At 41.5% G+C, this 23,348-nt stretch overlaps 1 protein-coding gene and 1 long non-coding RNA gene across 4 annotated transcripts in view; one reads left to right on the plus strand and one right to left on the minus strand.

The window, feature by feature from the left end:
- The window catches only part of LOC142031116 (uncharacterized), a 33,072-nt gene extending 17,718 nt beyond the window's left edge, over positions 1 to 15,354 (plus strand). The window contains exons 5-11 of one of the 3 annotated variants that reach the window (XR_012650413.1): positions 878 to 1,062; positions 3,662 to 3,808; positions 3,988 to 4,025; positions 4,647 to 4,852; positions 6,600 to 6,693; positions 10,050 to 10,174; positions 12,539 to 15,354. This is a non-coding gene — a long non-coding RNA (uncharacterized LOC142031116). The remainder of the gene's footprint in view (positions 1 to 877; positions 1,063 to 3,661; positions 3,809 to 3,987; positions 4,026 to 4,646; positions 4,853 to 6,599; positions 6,694 to 10,049; positions 10,175 to 12,538) is intronic. The other 2 variants (XR_012650415.1, XR_012650416.1) reach the window with 2 other exon arrangements.
- A 1,969-nt stretch (positions 15,355 to 17,323) lies between these two features.
- Positions 17,324 to 22,974, minus strand: ING2 (inhibitor of growth family member 2). Its single transcript, XM_075027988.1, has 2 exons — positions 22,194 to 22,974; positions 17,324 to 18,593 (listed from the first exon to the last, which is right to left on the minus strand). Exons 1-2 carry the CDS (start codon positions 22,381 to 22,383, stop codon positions 17,923 to 17,925), a joined length of 861 nt encoding a protein of 286 aa, XP_074884089.1. The 5' UTR covers positions 22,384 to 22,974; the 3' UTR covers positions 17,324 to 17,922.
- Between the last annotated feature and the right edge of the window lie 374 nt (positions 22,975 to 23,348).

Consider the following 23,348-nt stretch of genomic DNA (forward strand, 5'->3'; position numbering starts at 1 on the left):
TAATCTCCTACTGTTTCACATGAACATCTGTAACAAGATTGCAATGAAAAACAGTGTGCCATGTGGTTAAAATAATGAATATCAAGTGATCTGAGTGCTCTGAAACAAATCATGTGACAAAGGAGACGGGCTTAAGTGGTGAACAAGTATATTCATTCTTGTGAGAATACAAGAGATCTGAATCAAATTTCATGCGAATTTTGTGGAACTATAAGAGAATTTAAATTAAGTTCCAAAGGTTATGATTGCTCCTTATCACTGAAATGTACTCTCTAATCCTAAAAATCTCCACATTCTGGAAACCAAGATATGATTTCTAGTGCTGTATTCAAGCTTCTGTTGCTATCTCAATACTTTATCAGTAAACTGAATACTATTATCAAAGATCTATAATTGAATATGTATTTTATATCTTCTTGTAAGTAATACAAGATCCAAACATATATTTGATGGCATTAAAATCAAACAATGGCTTATACTAAAAAATGTCCAAGTCCTTAAATCCTGTGCAGCTTAGCTCAAGAAAAGATAGCTGGAAATATTCCTTCTGAACACAGTTGTGGTAAAACAGTTGCAGAGAGAAAATTCTGCTAATTTCTACATTCTCTGTAAGCCAGATCACATCAGGCTTTATACATAGTGGTCAGCACCCTGTATTTTACATAGAAAGTGAAATGATCACTAGTACAGACATTTGTGTACCTGGCCTTTTTGTACTTAACAAAAAGGTGGACAGCAAAATTCAGGTAGACCGTTCAAGCAACCTCACAAGATAGTCCCAGCAGAACAACCACAGACACACGTATTAATTGCAGAATATTCTATTCCTTTATACAAATGCTTTTTTTTTTTTTCCAATTTAACCTTAAATATACAGGTGTTCATCCTGAACTTGTTTGTTTAGCCTTTTGTGGTGAAGAGATCTACCTTCAAATGTGGAACTTGACTGCAAAGATCAATGACCAGTTTTTGACTGTTGCTACATACAAGCAAAAAACCACAAATGGAACTTGAGACATTGTGGCTATGCAGAATTGTCCCAGTCAAGTTCAAAATACACAGGTATTTTCTTTCTTTCTTTTAGATTAGGACAGGTAGCAGACAAGACAACATGACAGGCATAATGTTGCATTTGAAAACATGACTGAAACCTTAAAAGGTGGTTCTGCCAAAAAGAACAGACAAAATATACTAATTTCTGTAATTTGTGCCTGAATTGCCTTGCCTGTTTCTGAAGTAGTTTACACATTGCAAAGGGCTGGATTCAGAATTAACATAAATGAACACAATGCTGAGCACTGCTGGAATCTTCCAGTTAAAAACAAGTTGAACGTAAAGAGCCAAAGGACTCATCCTTGCAACACCTTGATGTGGAGACTTTTTTAGAATGTGTCTCAGCCAAATTATAGCAAAAAAATGAAGAAAAGTAGTTTTTTTGTAATGATGAAAGATCAGAACTCCAAAAGTGAACTCCTGATTACCACTGGTTTCAGTGAGGCCAGGATTTCAGCCCGATGTTGCAACCGGATACATACATATCTATGCGGGGGAATTGGAGATCACTGTCATGGGAGTGTTCAGAAGATTCATAAACCAAGCCAATTCAAACTTTAAAACATAACAGGGACAACTCTGTAGGCAGAATCATAGATTGGTGAGTGTTTGGTGGTTTTTTTATCTTGGAAATATGTGGTATGCAGGAATCTCAGTGCTGGAGTGATTACAGTGTGGCACATAGTAAAATCAAAATGCCATGCTGTTAGAATGGAAAAGAGACTTGTAGAAAGCATTGAAATTGTGCCGGTGAGGGACACAAAACTCTTTGTCTTTCCAGACAAGGGATTTGCCTCTCTTCCGGATTCTCTGACACTCATTTTTCAGGTACTAAATGCAAATTTATCCAGAAAGTAAGTTTGGGGGGTGTACATGCTTATGGATTTTTTTTACATTTCTGTAAAACCTAATTAAACAAGACATTTCCTTAGATAATTAATTACACAAGGCAGGCAAGGTGGGGATCTTTTATATCTTTGCTAGATGCTGTTAACTTATGACCTTTTGAAAAAGAAGTATGTGAAGAAACAGTCAGGTCATTACATCGTTCCCTGCCAAAGTAAAGAGTACAGGATTCCTGAGGGAGGGCTACTGCTTGGCCTCTCTGAGAATAGGTAGGAGTTTGTCTCTGGCGCTGACTGCATCATCCACAAAGTTTTATATATAGAACAAATCACATGTTCATGCTCCATACAACTAACTGCTAAGTACTTTTAAATGGAATGATTGTTCAGTCAACCATCTTAAGTTTTTAATGTTCTTGAATCACAATAGTCATTAGCATAAAGGGCATTCTCCTGAAATCCACCAGATACTCATGGAAGTGTCTCTAAATAAAGTTAAAATCTGAAAATAAGCAATTCTTTATACTATATTATGTACCTGAGTGGAAACTTTAAATCTGGTCGAGGTCAGCTATACTTCTTAGTTTCAAAGCTGCTGTGGGACCTAAACTGTGAGCTAAGGCTCCCTTTTCCAGAAATGGAGGAAGACAAAAGAAATCACTTTCTGGGGATAAAACCCTCTAACAGTAATAAAGACCTCACTGGAGCAGAAAGATGCAACTCGTTCTTCCCTGTGCCTGTTGGACTGAGTTGGTTTTCTCTAGCATTTGTGAGGTCTGTGAGAAATGTTTGGATAAGATCTTTTGGTGCTGTTCCCAGAACATGGTTCATGTGATAGCAAAGAATCCTGATCTTTTGCCAGGGACCTTTTTGTCATTGGGAATTTAGAGACTGGGTTTGTAAAGGGTTGGCTGAGCTGGAATACAAAGAAAACTCCTGAGCAACCTATTCTGGCCGGTCATCTTCTGTCAAAGGCCGCCAGGGACCTGTGCCAGGAGACTTCACCCAAAAGGAGAATGAGCAAGGGAGCGACAGGTGACAGCTTTAACTTCTGTAGCACTGCAGGCCTGCGGTTGAAACATTGGTTGTCCAGGCCATGGATTTGCACTGAAATATGAATTATTGGAATAAATAAATGAGGTCACTGTAACCTTCCTTAAAGCCAGAGCATCCTTGTCTTGAAGCAGGGAGATCAAAGAGATGAAGACCAGACTGATGATGTACAATTATTATATTCTTTCAACTGCCAGCGTTAGTGATCCTAGCTGCCTGAGAAGTGGGAAGGAGGAATTGGGACTATGCTCACTCAAATATTATTTAATTAGCATTACCATCTCTCTAGACATCAGTCTAAACCACTGGTTTCCAATCTTTTTTCCATCTGTAACCCGTAAGTTTTGTCCACTGGCTGGCAAGGCAGTCCTGAGTGAATGGAAGGTAAGCATACTGAGAGTTTTCCTCACTACTTTCCATTCACCTCTTAAAGTCTGGAGTTGCAGACAGCCTATTTTGACTTCTGATGCAAGGAATTTATCTTGAATCTACCACTGCTGTTCACAGTAGTTATTTAAGGTTCAGTCTATTACCACCTGCTCACAATATACAAAATATGAGAAGGAAGCAGATTTTCCAGAAGCCTTTAAAATTGTAGTGATCACCTATTAGGTAAATTGTGCATCCTTCCTTCTGAGGAATTTTGCTTCAATGAATGTAATCAAATGGTTGTATCAGGTGACAAATATCAATATTTAATATTTTTTCAGAACTTTGGACCCCATGGGAAAGGTGCAAGGAAATTAAGACAGGAAAGGAGACTGGAGAAGAAAGTGAAACAAGAAATGGAAAAAAAGGAACTTACTCATGAAAAACATTATGCCATTGATCAGTACTTGCTTAGCGGAGATGAAAAGGTGAGAAACAACATCCTAATGTATCATGTTTATACAGTTTCTCTCAAATCTCAAAATATTGTTCAGCTTACTGATGGGTATGTTATGTAACAACTGTTAGAATGCTGAGAAGCTATTTTGTTCTACTTTGTATTCCTTTTTTTTATGTCACTTATTTCTATCTTGTTTTCACTCCATAGTTACCATTATGATCTGGTATCAGGAAGGTCTCAAATAGGTAAGTGTTCTGGGGTCATAACTAAGTACACCTTTTGATTGCTTAATTTAAACTGATGATTAATTTTCTATTCAGAAATTCTATAGCTTTTCTTTCTAAAGATCAAATTTTAAATTGTAATAAGAATTTTACAGTTTCATTGTTTTGTAACCAGAATACCTTTTTTCACAAGTTTGCAAAGTTTATTAATAATCTTTTTGCTATTTACTGTCATCTGCATATATAAATTATCACTGGTAGGCTGTGTTTGGCTTTACTATGAACAGTTTCCCATCTGACTTACTGTAGATAGTCTCAGCCCTGTGTTCATTTGACATGATTTACCTTGATTTTCTCAGTCATCACTGCATTGGGTCAACAGACAGATCAGCTGGAGAACTTATTACAAGTGCATATGCGTACATATACAATAATTTATATGTCCATATGAAAGGACTTATGCCTAGAGGTCCATTTGGTTTTAAGGTTCATTGACCAACACCAATGCCACTTAACTACTTATATAAATAAATATGCTAAGATTGAGAAAAGGGTACATATTTTAAATTAGATATAAATGAGATAAAAAAGAAAAGTTCTTGAGCTTCTGAGTGACTTGCCAGATGATCTCCTGCTTCCTAGGTCACAGTGTGCTCATAACACGCACACCATCTCTCTGAGTGCAGTTTGCAAGCCCCGTGCCATCTCTGTCTTCTTGAAACCAGCACATCCGTCCTCTTTCTATACACTACTGCCTTGACCTACATTGGCCACTATCTGGTGCTTCCCAGCTACACTGAAGAAGAGAAAATCGACTGTATCATATGTGGAACTTAGAAACCAGAGCAGTAGGTATTATTTTTTGTAAGCTTAAATTCACTTTTAGTGTTGAAAAGTGACTTCTAGATGTGGTGTTTATAAAAATAACCAAGAGTTTGGATGGTGAATATCTGCATGAAACTACTCAGAAATGATCAGCACAGTAAGGATTACTTACTGAACATATTCTCTAATTGCTCAAAATTCATGTACTCATTTTGCCAGTCCCTTCCACCAAAAATTAACACTCATCAAAGAAAATACTGGGAAATATTATTCCACTGTTTCTTGAATAGGTAAAAACCAAAGCATAGTATCCAGGTTTGCTGCTTAAAATACCTGAACATCCATCAAATTTTCTATGAGTGTGGAGAATATAATTATTTTGTTATTAATTAATTACGTATGCAGCAAGTAGAAAGCAGAGCTGGAAATCCATTTAGGAGGTCACTCATTTCAACAGTACTGAAATTTATTATTATTGGGCCTATCTTTCTACTGTAATAGAATAGGCCCTTCATATATACAAACATCCCTATTTTCACTCCAGCAAATAGGTGGTACTTCTGTGCAACAGCTAGAATCTTGTCCCTGGGTAGTTGCGTTCTGCAGCCATCACCTGAATTGCCAGGTATCATTAGAAGCTTCCTCTCCTTGATCCTAGTCTTGATGCCCCTGGGAAATTGCACCATTCCTCACATCCTATGCCTTTAAATGTTCCTCAATTGTGGATCTGGATTTTGCTGGGAAGAGAAGGGTCAGCCATCCCCATGGACTTTGTGCCGCTGTGGCAGCATAACCTTTGACACCATTCAGCTCACTTTTGTTGGGGGAATGCAAGGAACATGCAACAAGTGTCCACCCAGCTGGCCGCTGGTGATGCTCAAAATGTGCCCTTAGGTAGTGTGGATCTGATGGCTCTGCTCCCCTCCTGTCCTGCTGGCTGAGAGAAAATAACTACATTATTCAAATTATTTTCAGAGAGAACTTTCAGGGGAAAAGGTTGGAAGAAGGAGAAATAATCAGATTAAATTCTCCTGGAGCTTTGTCTGGGCCTCCAAGGATATGTCAGTGCCTTCTCACACCTCAAGAACTGCTGATCCAATCCATTTCCCCTGCCCAAGGGCAGGATCAGTTATAATTAAACCAATGCTGACATGACTGTCTAGCCTGTCTTGTAGCATCTTCATCACTGGAGATCTTTACTTTCCAAAGTAATATATTCCAGTGCTTCACTGTCATTATGGTTGAGCAGTTCTTTTTTGTTTTGTTTTCTCCCTAGCGTCTTATTTAAATGTTCAGTACGCCATCTGAAGGACATTAATTATTGTCCTTTTCACTTAGACAGATTGTCCCTTTCCTCTCAGAAGCAAACTTTCACATTACTGAGGACTACTGACTTCAGTCCTCTTGTTTCTAGTCTTTGTTCTATTTTTCATTAGAAGTCATGTCTTCTACACCTCTTCTCTATCTTGTCACTTATTTGAACTCTCTCCACCCTTAAGTGTGGTTTCCAAAACTGAAGAGCATATAATTACTTAACATGTCTTAAAACAGCATTCCTATTTATTAATCAGATTTGGGTTTTTTGCAATGGTGCAAAATTAGTGACATGTTGATCTTACTCTCTTCAAACACTGGTGGTGTTTTATTGTCAATGATTATTGTACTATATTAAATAATCATTAAAGTGCTATTCCTTAAGACTAATATCAAATTAATAGTAGAGGTGTTTATCTGACAGGTACTTAAAATTACTATTTTTCTAAATTTTAGGTTAAAAATTATTGAAAAATGAGCCAGATGTGTACTGCTTGACAATTAAAGATGATGCCAGTAGAATTGGTTTTGGAGTCATGATGGAAAATGGGTAAACTCCTGAATATGTTCCTCTTTTGTTATTACATGAATGGTACACTCCACAACCATCAAGTTCCTGTACCGAATCACTTGCTCAGAAAGGAAAAATGAGGAAGCTGGCTAATGCTGATAAAGTAACTTCATGAAATGCAAAGAATAAGCTAATAGATTCTGTGTTTCTGCTGATAAGTCAAGGATTTATTATGTTTGTAAAAATTACTTTGAGTTATCTTTTCAAACAAAATGACTCTTACATAATTTTCTTCCACTCACTTGCATCCTTTCACTAAGTATGATAAAACTATGATTGGTCATCTTGTGAGGTTTTTGCTACCTTAAGAAATGAGACAAATGACAGATAACCGATGGTTTAGAGTGACAAATGAATTAGTTTCTGCTTACATGTTCTGATCTTCTAAACTGGAAATGAGCATGAACATTGGGCAGTCATTACTAGAGTTGCATGTTTTGTTTGAAATTAGGCTTTGTTGTGTGTCATCTTTATTAAGCAGTGTTCTCTTTGTATGGGACTCAGGTTTTAAGTATGGCTATTTGTGAATGGCCCCCTCTTTTCCCAGCTGAAGTAGATGATGATAATTGCACTCTGGTGTAAAAATCTAATCACAGCAACACAAACAACACAGAGAGACTCTGGGCTTAAGAAGGTACAATTTAGAAGCCCAAGCATCAAACAAAATAAAGGGATCTTGGGAAAATTTAGTGAGAAAGGCAGCCAGCCATTCCCAACTACCCAGTGGGATTCCAGCAGAAGGTGACAGGATTCCAGTGTCTATATTCATATTAAGACTTAGAAGAAACTTAGTGTTTTTAAGGCTTGCACAGTAATAATGAGAGACAACTGAGAGAAGCTATGCATGCCATTTATTTAGAGCTATTGGAAGTCCAGTCAGCCTCTACAGTTGTGCTGTTTCATGATCTTTCCAAGTATAACAGCATACACGGTGATCTCTAATGGGTTTTATGTAAGGTTTAAAGTAAGATCTGCTTGAAATGATACACTGAAATAAAACTATGCCAAAGCTATTATACAGTCTATTTTAATGGACTTATTTATATAAGCACCATCTTCAACTGAAACTCCTAACACTCCATTAGATATTGTATCTTCCTACATGGTTCAAAAGCATGGCAGAAATAGCAATACCAGTTATTGCTTCAGTTACTTCCCATGGAGTGTTAAGAACCCTGACCCAGCAGAAGGTTAGCCATGTTTTAGAGCCTTAAGTTAGAAGACTTCAGCTAAGATACCCTAGTTAGATGCTTTCTGTTGATGCACTTAAGCCTTCAGTAGAAACTTAGGTGTTTTGCTGAAAACATAAGCAGTATCTTAGAGGAATGAGGTTAATGCCATCAAATTAGTCAGTATTTGCATGACTGGCTTTAGTTCAGGAGTTTATACTGAGAGGCTCTCCTCACTTTTCCTATGTGAGGACAAAATATAGAGTTTCAAGATCATTATGTGTTCATGGCTTTTTTTAATTATTTGAATAGAGCCAGCTTTTGGACAGAGACAGAACCTCCTTTGTGCAGATTCCGTATTTTGCCAAGGCCATGATTTAAAATTGTACCTCGGTCTTATCAGTTATTCAGGCTGTTGAAGAGGAGATGAAGCATCTGCTGAAGAGCATGTTTGCACAACACCTTTGGAGAAACGGGCAGAGAGGAAAGGCACAAGCTGTTAGAAAATAATATCAGTTTGTATCAGTGGGAAAATAAAAGCTGTTTGGAAGCACAGTCAGCCTAAAAACTTAGCTTCAACTGTAAAGAACTGAATGGAAGTGTGTCATTTTTATATTAATCAGATAATTCCATTTAGAAGCTGTGCTTACTTTAGTGAGAAGGAAAACTAGGACTATAATCTGGGTACATTTTTATATATCTCTATATGCAGATTTACTTTGGCCATAAGGCTCAAGAAGGAGCCTTATCAAATGATCTGGTTTTTTGGCAAGCATACTAGCATGATCTTAATTTAATAACAACTTTTTCCTACTGTGGTTTTTGAATAAACTTCTGCCTAGAGGCTGTATTCCAAAATATCAGGATTTTTTTTTTTTTTTTTTAAATCCTTCATCCAGAGATAGAATAGATGCAGGAACGTTTCTGGTTACAGCCAGGACATTCCTCCTGTGAGGGACTCGCATGATTTCAATTATTGAAGAAAAGTTTTAAATTTCTTCTTAGTCCATTTAATTCTTTTAACAGCCCTTTACAGTTGGCAGTTACCAAAGCTGCAGTTCAGTTACTCTGGTGCACTCCACAAAGTAAAGCCTTTGAAATCTGTGGGTGCTTTCTTCTCTGCTGTTGTACCTCATGCCAGCAAGTACAGATGACAAGTCATTAAATACGAGAGAGAGGTGTTAGCAAAATAAAATTTTATTAAATACGAGACTTATGTCTGACCTGCTTCCCCCAAACCAATTCTGTCTCCGTGGCAACAGCCACAAGCGTGTGACAAAACATTTGGGATTTCTCTAATGAAAAGTTTAAATACTTAAAATGTCACTTTTCAAGGAAGCATTATATTTTATCCTCAAGCAGGTTTCAAAAGCGCATAGCATGTTTACAGGAAGACAAGCCTTGTGGCTTGTAAAGCTTCATCAGCTAACGCATTAAGTACACTCCCCACAGCAAGCAGGGCCAACTGCTGCACAGGCGTAAGAATGAACACATACTCTGTTAACTTACCTGATCTGGCAGTGCTTTGGGAATGGGGAGGTATGTCTTCTGATAGCTCTGGTAAAATAATCACAAATTTTATTGCAACGTTCTTTACATAAAATCATTCAGAAGTACCTTCACAGTTTACTACAAATATTTCAGTAGTGTAAGAAGGGAAAGACTTAAAATTATTCTTACCTTCTATTGTTAAATAAAATCTAATCATAACATAGATGAATTTGCCACTCTGGTGTATATGATCATTAGATTACAGATTACTGCACTGAAAATCATAGCCAACAAAGTATGTATTTTTACTTAGAAAATGCTCAATGGTCTGTTTCTGTATGATTTCAATTATTATTCAACATTTCCAAGCTTTATGAAATTAACATGAAGAGTTCTTCACCGATGCAGAAATTCCAATGATCTAACTGATACTTAGAAATCCAAGTCATCAACCGTTTTTAAGCTTCTTAAAAACTCTCCCAAAAGCCATTTAGTAGCAAAATTATCTTGCAACCCACATCCCAGTGCTACTGGTTAACTTACACAACTCACTGTGTTCAACTGACAATAAAATTGTTTGTTATTACAACTTTGGGGAAAAAACATATTTAGGTTTTTTCTTCTAGAATTTACTGTCTGTGTGTATTTGAGTATGATTTTGTTATATGTTCACAGGATAGAAGTTTGGGATCCATTTGAACACCAGAATACCATTATTCCAGGTTATGAAAGCGTACATCATACTGTGATTAGCAAACTCCAGCTGCTGGAGAAAAGGGCAAAAGCAGTCCTACTTGCAGGTCTGTAAAACTGATTATTATGCTGGTAATGCTTCTACAATTCTGTTTCTCATCCTTCTCCAGTAATAGATGGCATGTTAGTATTAAACATTTACAAGGCAAAATTTCTAAGTAGCAATAACATAAGTATACAGTGGGCTGCAACTCTAGTATGGTTTTGATGCTATTGTGGGTTTATTTTTATTTGAGAAATGATGGGTACTTTCCTCCTTTTAAATGGGATACTGAAGACTGAAACTTTGCTATCTGATGAGGTCAAAAGGAGCCTCAGAATAATTCTGTGTCTGTCCAGCAGCAGCTGACAGACTATGGAGCATGCAGCCCCCCTTTTTGTCCCTGCACTGCAGAGCAGAATCGATGATCCCAGTTACCAATCTCTCCCTGTCTCACACACCAGGCTATTTTAATGGCTCCGATAAAGTGTTCCTCAGACAACAATTAAAGGCATTCTTCAAGGTCTGAAAAGCACATAGTCCAGAGAGGACAGGGTCAAAAATAGTCAAAGAACAAGGAAGCGAAACTAAGGAAATAACAGTACCAGATAATCTTCATGTGAATAGCAGAAATTTGGGGAGTTCTGTTGTTGTTGTTTACCACAGGTTCCCTTTACTCTAGACTTTTAATGTCCTTTTATATTCATTTCCACTACTCAAAATAATAATATTCTATTCATTGTTGACCTCAAACAGCAAGAAAGCAGTATCTCCATACAAGCCCAAAAGGGACATGTAGCTTCCATGGCACAAGTATGAATGCTGGGGCACCTGTGGGCAAATGAATTAATTGCATCACCTCTCACCAGCTCCCTCCCCTCTCCATAAAACAAACAAACAAAAAAAACCCCAAACCAAAACAAACCACAAAAAACAAGAAAAAAAAAGACAAACCCCCAAACCAATAGTGTTCCTCCACTGCCAGCAAATGCAGCTACCATGGTAACCTCACATTGTACCTGTCTAGGCTGCTGTCTCCCAGATGAACCTTCCTGTATTCCTCACTGGAAGGTTACAATTTCAAGTATATTGCAGTCTTTTCCCCAAAAGTATGAAACAAATTTACACACCTAAAACTTGTCAGATTTTTAAATTCATACTGCATGTAATTATATAGCATCCAGTCTGCCTCCTGCAAAAATCGCTGCCTCACTGATACCATGCAGGGGCAAAATGAAGTTTGGGGTGGTATCTATAAGCCTACCATTTCCCAGCCCGACTGGTGACCTAAATAAAACTTTCAGTATTAGGTTTTTCCAAGATGTAATTTATACTATGGCTGTCAGAAGTTAAGATAGCAGTTGCCATGGAGCTTTAATCTTTTTTTAGGCTTTAGTCAAAGGAAGCTGGAAATCTGTATGCTGGGTAGAACCCTGCTCAACAGAATTTTATTTAAATTGGGACAGGATTTTATCCTAATTTCTCTACTGAAAAGTTATTCTCAAAGGTTCTAGAATTTTTTTATTTTATTCTGTTTCTCAGCAGGAGATGAAAGTTTCCTTTTAGGCTTCTTAAATCACGCTACATTCAACCACAGAAGTACCCGAGTTGCTCCCTCCCCCTACTCCTCCAACTATAAACTGTAACTTTCTACTAGTCTTAATGTGTGCAGCTAATCACTGTAGTGAAATTCATTCACCAGTTCTACCATTTTCAGTGGAGGTACTCCATAAATATGCAGAGCAAAACTTTGGGGAGGGTTTTATTTTCTATGTGCCCACTAAGCGCTAATCCCTACACTGGAAAACAGGCCTTTGGAACAGAAGTAATTACAATTTGAATCTGTGTGTATGCTATTTATAACCTCCTTGATGTATACTTAAGAAAAAAAGAAGCATGCAATGCGTGAAGTGCATCTCTGAAGTACAAAATTGGCCATGCTATAGTCAGTAATATTCTGCAAGAACACAGTTGCAGCAGAACAGAGATGCAGTCCAGTCTACTACTTGCAGTTAAAACATTGCTGGCTGACTTAAAACTGAGCTTGCCCTACCAGGTTAACCAAAAGAATGCTGAAATAGGTGGGAAAAAATGCAGAATTTGTCAAAATAAGCTTTTAGAACTCTTACTCTACCCCAACCAAAAATTAGAAAGGGTTCAGATACAGTATGATCTTTATCTTAAGAAGAGACTGGGATTCAAAGGCAAATGACAGCTTCATTTAATAAAAAAAATGCCAGAATTTTAACTAAATAGAACTGTTTACTGGCCAGCTGTAGTGGAAATCCATAATCCTCGAGCTGTTCCAAAGACTGCAGGGTAATCAGAAAATGGGCACAAAACAGAGGATTTAAAACTTTTTCAACTCTTTCTTGGCATGTATTACAAAAGAGGCATGATAATAGTAAAAAGAAATATTTTTTCCTTCTAGGATATGTAAGTCTGTGGGACTTGAACAGTTGCACAGTAACATCTGGTTTTACCACTGACAGCAAAATGTCTTACCTAACTAGCACTGGACAGAAAAACAATTTTTGTGGGTTTGAATAACACCCCTGCTCATCATCTTGAGAGGATCAGATGCAAAAACAACTATCCAATCCACTGAAAAAAGACTTCTTTGGAGAAGTATCCACTAGCAGCCAGGAAGAACCTGAAGAAAACTAGACTGTCTGATGATTAAAGACACAAGTAGCATTTTGGATCTCTTAAAGACAGCTATTCAGAAACGTAATTGTTCACTGTGCCCAATAAAAGCCGTGCACTGCGAATAGGATTCAGAAAGCCATAATGGTCGAGGAAACTGCTTAAAGTAGCTCAAAAGAACTTTTGACAGGTGAGGTGAGTAAGATAAGAAGCAAGTATCTTCAAGAACAGATGCTTTACTCTGAATTGCAGGGGTATGCACATCTCCGTTCAAGGTTTTCAACCCTTCTTGAGTTAGGCTCCTATAGGAAACTCACAAAAGAGTAAGTGCTACTGCTTTCCTAACCTCATCTGACTGGTCTAGTGCAGATCTTCCCAACGTATATCTCAGTTAATTTATTTGGTCTGTGGCATTCCACAGGTCAAACTATACTTGGCCTGCCTCAAGTCTCCTCTGCAGAGACCAGCCAGGGTTGCCTAGCCAGTCCTGACAGAGGGAAGATATGCTACTTCTAAGCTATAGCATAAACAAGTTGCTTTTTCTTTGCCCACAATACCTTTCTTTGCCGAGACTCACTGAGTAGACAGGCTGTCTTTCAGGACTCATACATCTGTCATTTGAGTTTAAAGCAGGCTTCAGCAAGCAATAGCTACCAATATAGTATTAGCTTTGAAATATGCCACAGAACTTCAGACATACTACCTTGTGTGATAAAGTATCTTCATGATTTGCAGGGGCTTTTATCATTGTTAGATTCAGGTATGTATGAAAAAAAAAAGGTCTAGATTAGATTGCAGCATTTAAAGCAGGCTGGGCTTTTATATGAAACCTGTGGTATTTTTTCAGTCTGAGGTGACAATGTCAAAGAATTGCAGAGCTACTGGAGTTGAGACCTCTTAGTAAAAGAAATATGTATGCAGACAAGAGGGAGAAAGAACTCTAAGCCCTTAACTTGCTGATGGGGCAATCACTGCAGTTTTGTCCCAATAGACTGGTTGGGTTTTAGGGGAGAGCAAACAGGGTGCAGTTCAGCCCAATTGAGTCGAAAGAATAGAAACCCAGAATAAGACTTTAAGAATCAGATCTGTTGCAGTCAGAAATGGTACAAGCCACAGAAGTGCCAAACAGCTCGTTTTTAAGTATGAATTCAGACAAACTGTAGTAGTTTCCTTCAAGCTGAAGTTAGAGGCTTTTAAATTAAGAAAAAGTTTTCAAAGTTAGGAAAAGCCATCTCTATAAAGGCCCACTTCAGCTCTAAAAGAACAGCCAAAATAGAAAATCCTTAGATAAATTCAAGGAAAAATGGGGCATTTCACTTACCGCCCTACCAGTTTCAAAACTTGTTGGTACCACATTACCATTTCTGGATGTGTAGATCAGTTAATGCTCGGCAGGGAAATGTAGTAAAAACTAGTTTAAATATAGAGGTATCGTTGTGCTTTTTAGCAATCAACAGGTATGAACATACAACAGCATACAGAAGACTACACTTAAAAGAATTTATACCTATCATGGCTGGTAATTAACTGTATTTGGATTCAGGCAGCTTACACAGCAGAATAAAGTAATACACAGCAACTGGAGGAAGCCTGCATTAATCTTGTGTACTATTCCAGACCTGCCAGAATTCCAGAACCCCCCCAAAAAGCGGTAACTGCTAGAGATAGCAAGATGGCCTTGTAATATAGACAGCAAATATTATTAAATTGCTCTTTTTGCTTTCCAAACAGCAATCTTTCTATTAGGTGTATTTTTTGTTTTGCATTAAAGTTTGGTTTCATTAAATTATTTTTTTTGTCAAGATTAATCAAATTGGTCCATGGGACAATGATCAAGAAATACTCCTGCTCTGATACCATTCCTTTTAAATAGTTCATGGGGACCTTTTGCAGCTGATGAACTTGCATTACTTCAAAACTGGAAGGCAAAAAACAAGAACTTGGAAGTGCACCATATTTTTGTAACCTTCAAGAAAACAAAATGTAACCTATGCTGAATTAGGATGTAGCATTAATTTGCACAGAGGAAGCAGCTTCCTGTGTCTTACATACACGTCTATCAACTTCCAAAGTGTTGTTGCCCAGATATTTTTTTTTTTTTTGCAAGAAGCTAGACTTACTTCATGACAGTCAATACATATCTTGAAGATGAACTGGTTTAACAGTGTTTACTTTTTATTTTCACTTCACTAGTGAGGTTCATCCCTTTAAGAAAAGGAACTCAACATTAAGAAGCAACGTAGGAGTTCTCTACTTACCTTTCTGACTTCATACTAGCATCTTACGTGCGTCTTCAGCAATTACCATTGATCTTCTATGAGAACAGATGCAAAACCACAAAATGTGGGTTTGGTTAAAAAAGGTGGTGAAATGCTAAACACCAGATAACATCAGATCTTTTCTCATGTATGTTTTAACAACAAATTAGCCAGAGTATTTAAGAGCTAATTTTAGATGCACCCATGTATATTTAAGGCACACTGCTAATCTGCTTATTAAAGGAATTATTTCTGCATTTGAGCAATTTCACGTATTAGGCAAGCAAGTGCTGCTTCCCCAGCAATATCTTCACTGGAAACCTTGAGAATTCACGTTCCCTACTAGAAGGGCCATTACCATAAAAGAAAGCATCCCTGCATTAGACATATTTATCTGGACCACTTTCAGAATCTAAAATTTTCTTTCTGTAACACCACAGCATACACTTCCTACTTTAGCAATTATTCCAGATGAACAATTATATAAGGCTCCCAGCTTTCTCCTCTGCCTTGGAAAAAAGTATTCCTGATTTAGCCTGTAGGATTTCAAGCAATAATTTTAAAGATAAACTAGTAATGTTAATAGTTAAAATTTCACTTGTACTTTGTTCTGCGACTTCAGTGTCTACTTAAGTGATGGGGTTTTTTAATACTAGGGAGCATCGCCATTTTAGGTAGACACTAGACTTCGATACAATCCCCAGCCCAAGGCTTCCAACCAGTCTTCCCAAGAAGGAAATTTAAAAAACATTAAGCTGTAAAAAATAGAAAAAGGAGTAAAATGCACAGAGGATGACTTAGAACACTTGTCTCCAACAGCTGCCTGATCATTCTCCATCAGTAGCCATGATCCAGCCCCCTCACGAAGCCTATACTTGCAACTGCAGATTAGCCACTAAGCCTGGAAAGCAAGACAGGGCCTTGGGTAAGGTTTACCTTATCTCCTACCATGCTGATGGTCAAAGCCCTTACAGTAGCTTCCTGCAAGAGCTGTTTGCTTACTGTGGTACAGTTCTCCCCAGTGGAGGTAGTCTACTTAAAAACCCTACAATTTTAGGGCAAAAATTCAAAACACTGGCTTTAGACTCCCCTGCCATATGTTAACTAGTATTACTTGCAAATGGTAAATCCTGTTAAGGAATCAGATCATAACTGTGGAAACAGGCTCGGTATTTTACATAGCTTGTAATATTCAGAGTCCTGCACATTGATTCATGCCATCTGGCCCAACAGCACTGAGGCTTTCTTTATGCCAAGCGCCACGCATCCAGCCCCGGCCGTCACAGCCCTCTAGTGGAGATGCAGGAGGGAGTTTTGATGGCATTCATCCATGGTGGCTTGCTTCTGCTCATCTGCCTTCTGGGCTGCTCCCAACTCAGCACAACTGCTTTTCAGTTAGGCTTGGCCAGAGATGGTGTCACTTCTACCTCTGTGCAGTCAAGGGAGATCTTAGCAGCAAAGAGCAGAGACCTACGGGGACTTCTGAAGTGCCTGCAGCCCACCTAGAGATAAACCCCACACCCAGCCCTGCAGGGCTGCTCTGTCTGCCTTGCCAAGCCCACCAAGGCACAAGCAGTCTCAAGAAGAGCACTGTTGAGCAGGAACCCTAGGTACAACCTTTGGTACACCAGTCACTTCTCTGCTAGCATCTCCCATTGCAAAGGAGCATGAACAGCTGTTTTCATCTTTTTTCCACCTCTTCTACAGCATAGGGGTGAGGAAGTTCACTTTTAACAACCACCCAAGTAGTGTTTAGACACTACCGGCATACTTCAAGACAACACTGTTACATAGCCTGTCAGAAACCTGCTAGGATTTGTCTCCTGGCTCTGTGCCAGTCATGCTTAGGTTTTGTTTTTTATTATCTATCAAAACTTTTATTGAAAGCTTTTGCCTTCAGGCTTTTTAGATATTTGCCCAAGTCCAAGAACTGTGGTGCTGTGCGTAAACCCAGGTGTGGCCACACACATACACAAATACCACTTCAGGAAAACCAAAGTTTACATCCCAGAGACCACCAGTCATGTTTCAGCTCTCCAGAGATCGATTATGATGAAGATTTCATCACATTTGCAATTTCTGTTCCCTGAGATGTCAGTATCCCCTCCTCTCAAGGGATCCCTTCTACCACTTCAAGGTTTATATAGGCAGTGACAAAACATGAACAATCAAGGAAATAGTTTTTGCATTAGAAACCATCTTAAACAATAACGACCACATCAGGATGCTCAACAGAACCCAAATGTACTAAGAATATCCAAAACTGCGTATACACCATAATTCTATCATATCCAAAAATTGACTCCCAAGTGTAAAGTCACAAAGACAAGAGTTTAATATTGACAAAAAAAAAGTTTAAGTTAGTAGTATTTTCTTCCTTGAAATAACATACTGGTCATATGAAAGTCACTGAAGAGGTCTGCTTTTAGCTCGGAAGACTTTTACAGTTGCAGCTGAATTCAAACCCCCTAATTCCAAAGGTGTGATGTTAACACAAAAACTGAAAACTTAAGACCTGGGATAAAGAACAAATTCAGTTGTTAAGATTCTAGCAGTTACGTGAGGCATTTCAATGCCTTTCCCATAACATGAAAAGTTCTTCAGTATCTTTCCCACCACCATTATTTCAAGATTCACAAGGTTCTTTAAAATACTAATGGGGTTAAATTGAAACCAAGCGCCATATGTTGTAATGTCTTCTGTGAAAGTCTGAAGCCACCCTGTTTCAATTATTTGGTTATTCAGTGCAGAAAGTTAAAGATCACAGAAGGTATAACAGCTTTTAATACTCCATTAATATTATAGATTAAAAATTATTGCATAGTCTTATGCATTTCCTAAAACAGCGTTCTCTGGAAATTAAACATTTTAATATAAAAGGAGCAACTCTTTAAAACATGAATTGCTTTCACTACCTCGATCTTCTATCCTTTTTTGATTTGTCAGTACATTTGTCCATCGTTTTCTCATTGTCTCCTCTGCACTTGGGGCAATACCATTTCCCCTTTGGTTTGTAGGTGAGTCCAACACACGAAAAGTGGAACCACTCGATAGGACACTGTTCATTATCACATCCTATCATTTCGCCATAAGACACTTGGTTGCATAAGCAGTAAGTTGGTTCATTGGGATCAATTGCAAATTCTACAGGTGAAACCTCTCTCTCTTGTTTGGCTTTGGAGCGTTTTTTCTTCTTGGAAGATTTAGATCTTTTTTCTTTAGGTGGCTGATCATCGCAGTCATCAATACCATTTGCTATATGGCACAGATCACGGCTTTCACTGGTTCGCTGGCGACGAGGTCTACGTGAAGATCTCTCCGGCTGGCAGGACTCCATCTTCGCCTTTTCTAGAGGCTTTTCATTCTCAGACAGATCTTGAAAACACTGAGAGTGTGTTTCCATTTGCCGGGCTCTATTCTCTACCAGTTCTAACATCTGAGTAACTATTTGAATTTTTTCATCTCCAAGTTCTTGGCTGTTGATTAATGCACGCTGAAGATGCTGCTGCAAGCGTTTCTTCTGAACAGGATCATTTTCAGACTTGTATTTTTCATAGACATCATCTATTTCTTTTAGCGCTTCTATAAAATAAAGATAATAAGAATAATTACACAAGATGGAACATGCTGAAGAAAATATAGAAATGTATTTCTAACTGATGAGAAATAGTACAAATTTTAATTATAGTATTCCCTAGTGGGCTAGATCGGATATTTTATTCATGTTGCACGTGGTCATCAAATCAATGTTTAAGATCACAATCTGTTGCAAGAAAAAAGTCTCAAATTCTAAGAAAAAACAAGCTTATTTTAGCCATTGGAAAAAGAAAGGATAACCCAAGAAAGGGGACCACAACTGCTGGAGTGTGGATAGTCCAGATCCTGCCTTCATCTGAAAAAGCAGGAATTTCTGTTAAGAGTCCTTACCAGTAGTTCCAAAACCCTAGTCTACTAACCAAAGCAATAGCTTATTGTATCACAGGAAGAAACTTAGAATTCATATAATCATTATATATCATGATATAAAACACTCTGGAATCAGGATATCCAGGTCCTCTGCCTTCCCCTTCTTATTCATCTAAAGATTTGGTATTACACTTTCAGGTAGACATAGTTATAAAAAGAATAGGACAACTGAAGTCACACAATATCAAATTTACAATCAGGATTTAAATCAACTTAAACCACTCAAAATGCTTTTCCTATTACCAAAACAAATTACAGCAAAAGTTGCATTTTAAATCAAGGCTGAACTTTTCAGAATAGGTGACCTACTGTTTAGTGCATCACAAGATATTTTTAAGCAACTAGTAATGAGTGGCTCACAGTTTGACTTCTAAGCTTTTCTTCTTGCAAGTCATGCAAAATAACTGGCTGAGCTGCTGTGAATCTTTCATAAAATTTAGTTCTTCGAAGCAAGTTTAATGAACCCAAATATGAGATTAACAAATGCCTTACAAGCCAGTCTTAGTCTGTACTCTATTGTTCTGTATTGCTGGATTTCAAAATAATATTTTCCAGACCAAAAGTTACGCTAGATCTATACATAAAAGACAGAGAAATTGCTAATGTGGAAGGAAGTAGATTAGTAGAACTGACAGTGAAACCTGATGCAGTGTTAGATACAGTACTGCTTCCTTCAGAGACAACTTAAGGTTTTTATTTGAACAGGCCAGAGAATTTATGAATGATAATAAACTATTTACTTCTAAAGCAAGAAGATATGCAGTACAATCTGTCTCTTACTAAAGACCTGTGTTTCCCAAACTGGCTTTCATTTTTAAATTTGTCTGCATTGTACAGTTGTGAAATGATTCAAGCTTGTGCTAAATGGAAGGCATAGATATTATCTCAACATTGTTCGCAGTGATTTTTTTTTCCTGTTGACATCTTGAAACAGTTCCTTAAGCATGAACGGCTGCTTTTTACTATAAATTCTGAAACCTGTATGACAACAGGAGCCAACAGCATTTTGTTCTGTTCCAGACTTTTACTAGGGGAAGATAAAAATCACTATTCTGCCTGTCCAGTATATCACTTAACCTATTTTTTCTCAATACTACCATTCCAGCTACCAAGAATGCTACACAAGCTTTGTTTCCCTGCATCTTCAACTGCATCGTTTGCCTGTTGCCCTGACAGGGTGGGTAAAAAAAATAAAATAAAAATCTTACTCTCTGCTCCTGAAAAGCACAGAGTAAGGTCCTTTGTATGCTGTTGAACTAGAAAGGCATAACCAGAGTACAATATTCTGCAGTCACATTATCTCCTACCCAGCCTTTTTTTAGGGGGACGTAGGGGAGAGTGTAGGTATAGTTACACAGATTTCCCATATTGAGAATGCCCTGCCCAGAAGAACCCACAAGCAATAACTGTTCGCTTTTTCACATTGTGACAGAGAACAACATTCACCTTACATTGATTATTCCCTAGATGCAGCCTGTGAAAATATGCTGAACACTTTAAATGGATCACCATCCATTAAAAAGAGGAAGTAACTTTTGGACGGACAGAGATGCAAGTTCACCAAACTCCTTGTTGGTCCCTAAGGTGAGAGAAGGCATCCATTCGTCCAACTAAATAGCTCTGAAACGCCTGTTAAAAAAAAAAATTCCACAAAAAATCCAACCCAACACAATCCAGGGCCAAGTGTTTATTACACATAATCTGATTAAGTTTGATGTAGCTAATAAAAGCTAAAAGGATTTCAGTTTTCCAAGCACAGCGGTGGCTTTGTCCCTCCTGCATGAACTATCACTACCTTTAAATTAGCTGAAATTATATAGCACTGCTTTTACATCTTCAGACTTGGGCCTAAAATATTTGTATCCATTTTTTAGGGCTTGGGGTTTTTTTTTGTTGTTGTTTTTTAAAACAGTGGTAAAACTAGCAACAAACTTCTGCTTTGGCCCAGAACTGTATTAGTGGCTGGAGGAATACATATAGGAGATACAGCCTAAATAGAAGATTGAATCTATTCAAGACAGATGTGGAACGTTGGCTAGTCAGCACAGATCAGGTAAAGAGCCTGCTAGGCAGTCCAGCCTCGACTAAGAATTCAAAATGCCGCAGACAAGTCTATGCCCTTTAGACTTTAAAAGCCCAGAACTCACCAAAGCCTGTTCTTATGTATCTTCCTGGGTAATTAGAAAGATAATTGAAAGAATCCTTTTACAATAGCCGTCTTCTGAGGTGGCCCGTTTAACGTCTGAAAGGCCTTAACTGTCCCCTCCCACCCATACTGAAGAAAGCCTCCCATGAGGAGGGGAGGGAGATACGGCTCTAGCTCCTACCCGCGGGACCACTCCGGCCGTGGGTCCACGGCACTCGGCCTCTGCGGCATACTTCAAGCAATAACGCTCTCCAGGAGCAGGTCGCGTCTCACGATTAGGCGGTAGGGCAGTAATTGGAAGGAAAAGAGACCGCAGCCGCGTAGCCCAAGAGCGCGAGGTGGCACGGAGGTAACCGGTATTTAACCTGCATTTCGGAAGAAGCCGCCTCTTTGGCTGAAGTTCAGGGTAACTTCCCGCTCGACGGACCCTCTCCGTGACCCGAGGGAACGCACCTAACACTTTATGGAGCCCCCCCGCCGGCCCTCATCGCCCCGGGCCGGAGAGCACCGATTTACCGTGGGACGGGGGCACGGCTCCGCCGGCACGCGGCACCCCCACCCCCGCACGGCGGCGGGGCAGAGGGAGCCCTAAACCCGATTCCCGTGCCCCCGCCTCCTGCAGCGCGGCCGACGGTTCAGCCAGCGGGGCTGCCCGGCGGAGGTCGGGGGGGGGGGGGGGGGAGAAGCAGGGCGGGCCCCCGCGGGGAGCCGGGGCCTAGCGCCGGGCAGCGAGGAACCGCCGGCTCCCACCGCCCCCGGGGCGGGGCCGCCGCCGCGGGGCGCCCTCCCCCGGGAAGGACCGGCCGCCGCCCGCCGCCCGCCCCGGCAGACGCGGAGCGCAGCACCCCGGCACCGCCGCGGACTCGGCCCCGCGCAGGCCCCGGTAGGGGGCCCACTCCCCCCACCCCCCTTTCCCCCCCCACCGGGCCCGCCCCGGCTCCGGCCCCTCCGCGCCGGGCGCATGTGCGGCGGGCGGGCGGCCGCCCTCCTCCCCCCCCCCTCGTCCGTCCGTCCCTCCCCCCCCCGCCCGGTGCCCTGTGGCCGAGGCCGCGTCCCGCGGCGGCGCCCACCTTGGCACTGCGTGTCCATCTCCCGCAGCAGCGAGGCGTTGCGCTGAATGTCCAGCGGCAGCGACTCCACGCACTCCAGGTAGTCCTGCACGTAGAGCGAGAGCAGCCGGGCCCGCTCCCCGCCCGGCGCCGCCGGCCCCGCCACCAGCTGCGGCCCCGCCAGCATCATCCCCCCGCGCCAGCAGCACATCCGCCGCCGCCGCGCCGCCCGCACCGGGCGCGGGGTCCCCGCGGCGGCCCCGCTCCGCTCCCTCCTGCCGCCGACCGCCGCCCCTCTGCCCGCCGGGGGCCGAGCTTGCGCGAGCCGCGCCGAGGCGCCGCGGGGGGCGGTGAGGGGCGAGCGCCTCGCCGGGCCGGGCCGTCCCTCCGCGGGGTCCCGCGCCCCTTCCCGCCGCGGTGCCGCCGCCGAAGCAAAACCCACTCGGAGCCCCCGCCCCTGGCCGCCGGGCTGCGCGCATGCGCGAGGCCCTGCCCTTATAAGGCGCGGCTAGCGGCGCTGCGAGGGGTTCGCATTCTCCCGCCTTCCCCTCTCGCCCGCTCCTACTGGCCTGGCGCGCGGCAAGGGGCGGGAGCCAGCGCGGAGGCGGAGCCTCCCTTAAAGGCGCACGCCTTCCCTCTTTCCCCGCCCGGGCGGAGCGGTGACCCCCTCCGGGGGGGGGGGCGCGGCGCGGGGTCGCCGCCCGACGGAAGCGGCCGCCGCGGGGGGCTACTGGCGCCCCGCAGCCCGACGGCGGCGGGCAGCGAGGCGGCTGCGACCGAGCGGCTCGCCCCGCCCCTCCCCTCCCGGTGCCCCGGCGGCGCCCGTGTGTGGGCGGGGGCGGGCGGCCGTTGCGGGGGGCGCTGAGGCGCCGCGCGCGGGGCGGGGACTCCCCCAACGGCCGCTCCCCCAACGGCCGGGCGCGTTCGTCCCTCGGGCACCGCCGCGGTGCCTGCGCCCGCCATCTCCGCGCCCAGCCTCACCGAGCAGCCGGCGGCGTCCCCTCGACCACGGCGCTCGCCGTCTTCCCCGAGGGGCAGCCGGGGCCGGCGTGCGTCCCCCGCTGCGGGCGCGGCCTCGTTGCACCTGTGTGAGGTGAAAGTGAAGAGAGCGGACATGACCGCCAGGTGTGAGTAGTCCCGTTTTACCTGCAGCTTTCAGTCAGCTTCTGCCGCTGC

This window comes from Buteo buteo, chromosome 1 (assembly GCF_964188355.1).
Source record: "Buteo buteo chromosome 1, bButBut1.hap1.1, whole genome shotgun sequence".
Classification (NCBI taxonomy): Eukaryota; Metazoa; Chordata; class Aves; order Accipitriformes; family Accipitridae; genus Buteo; species Buteo buteo.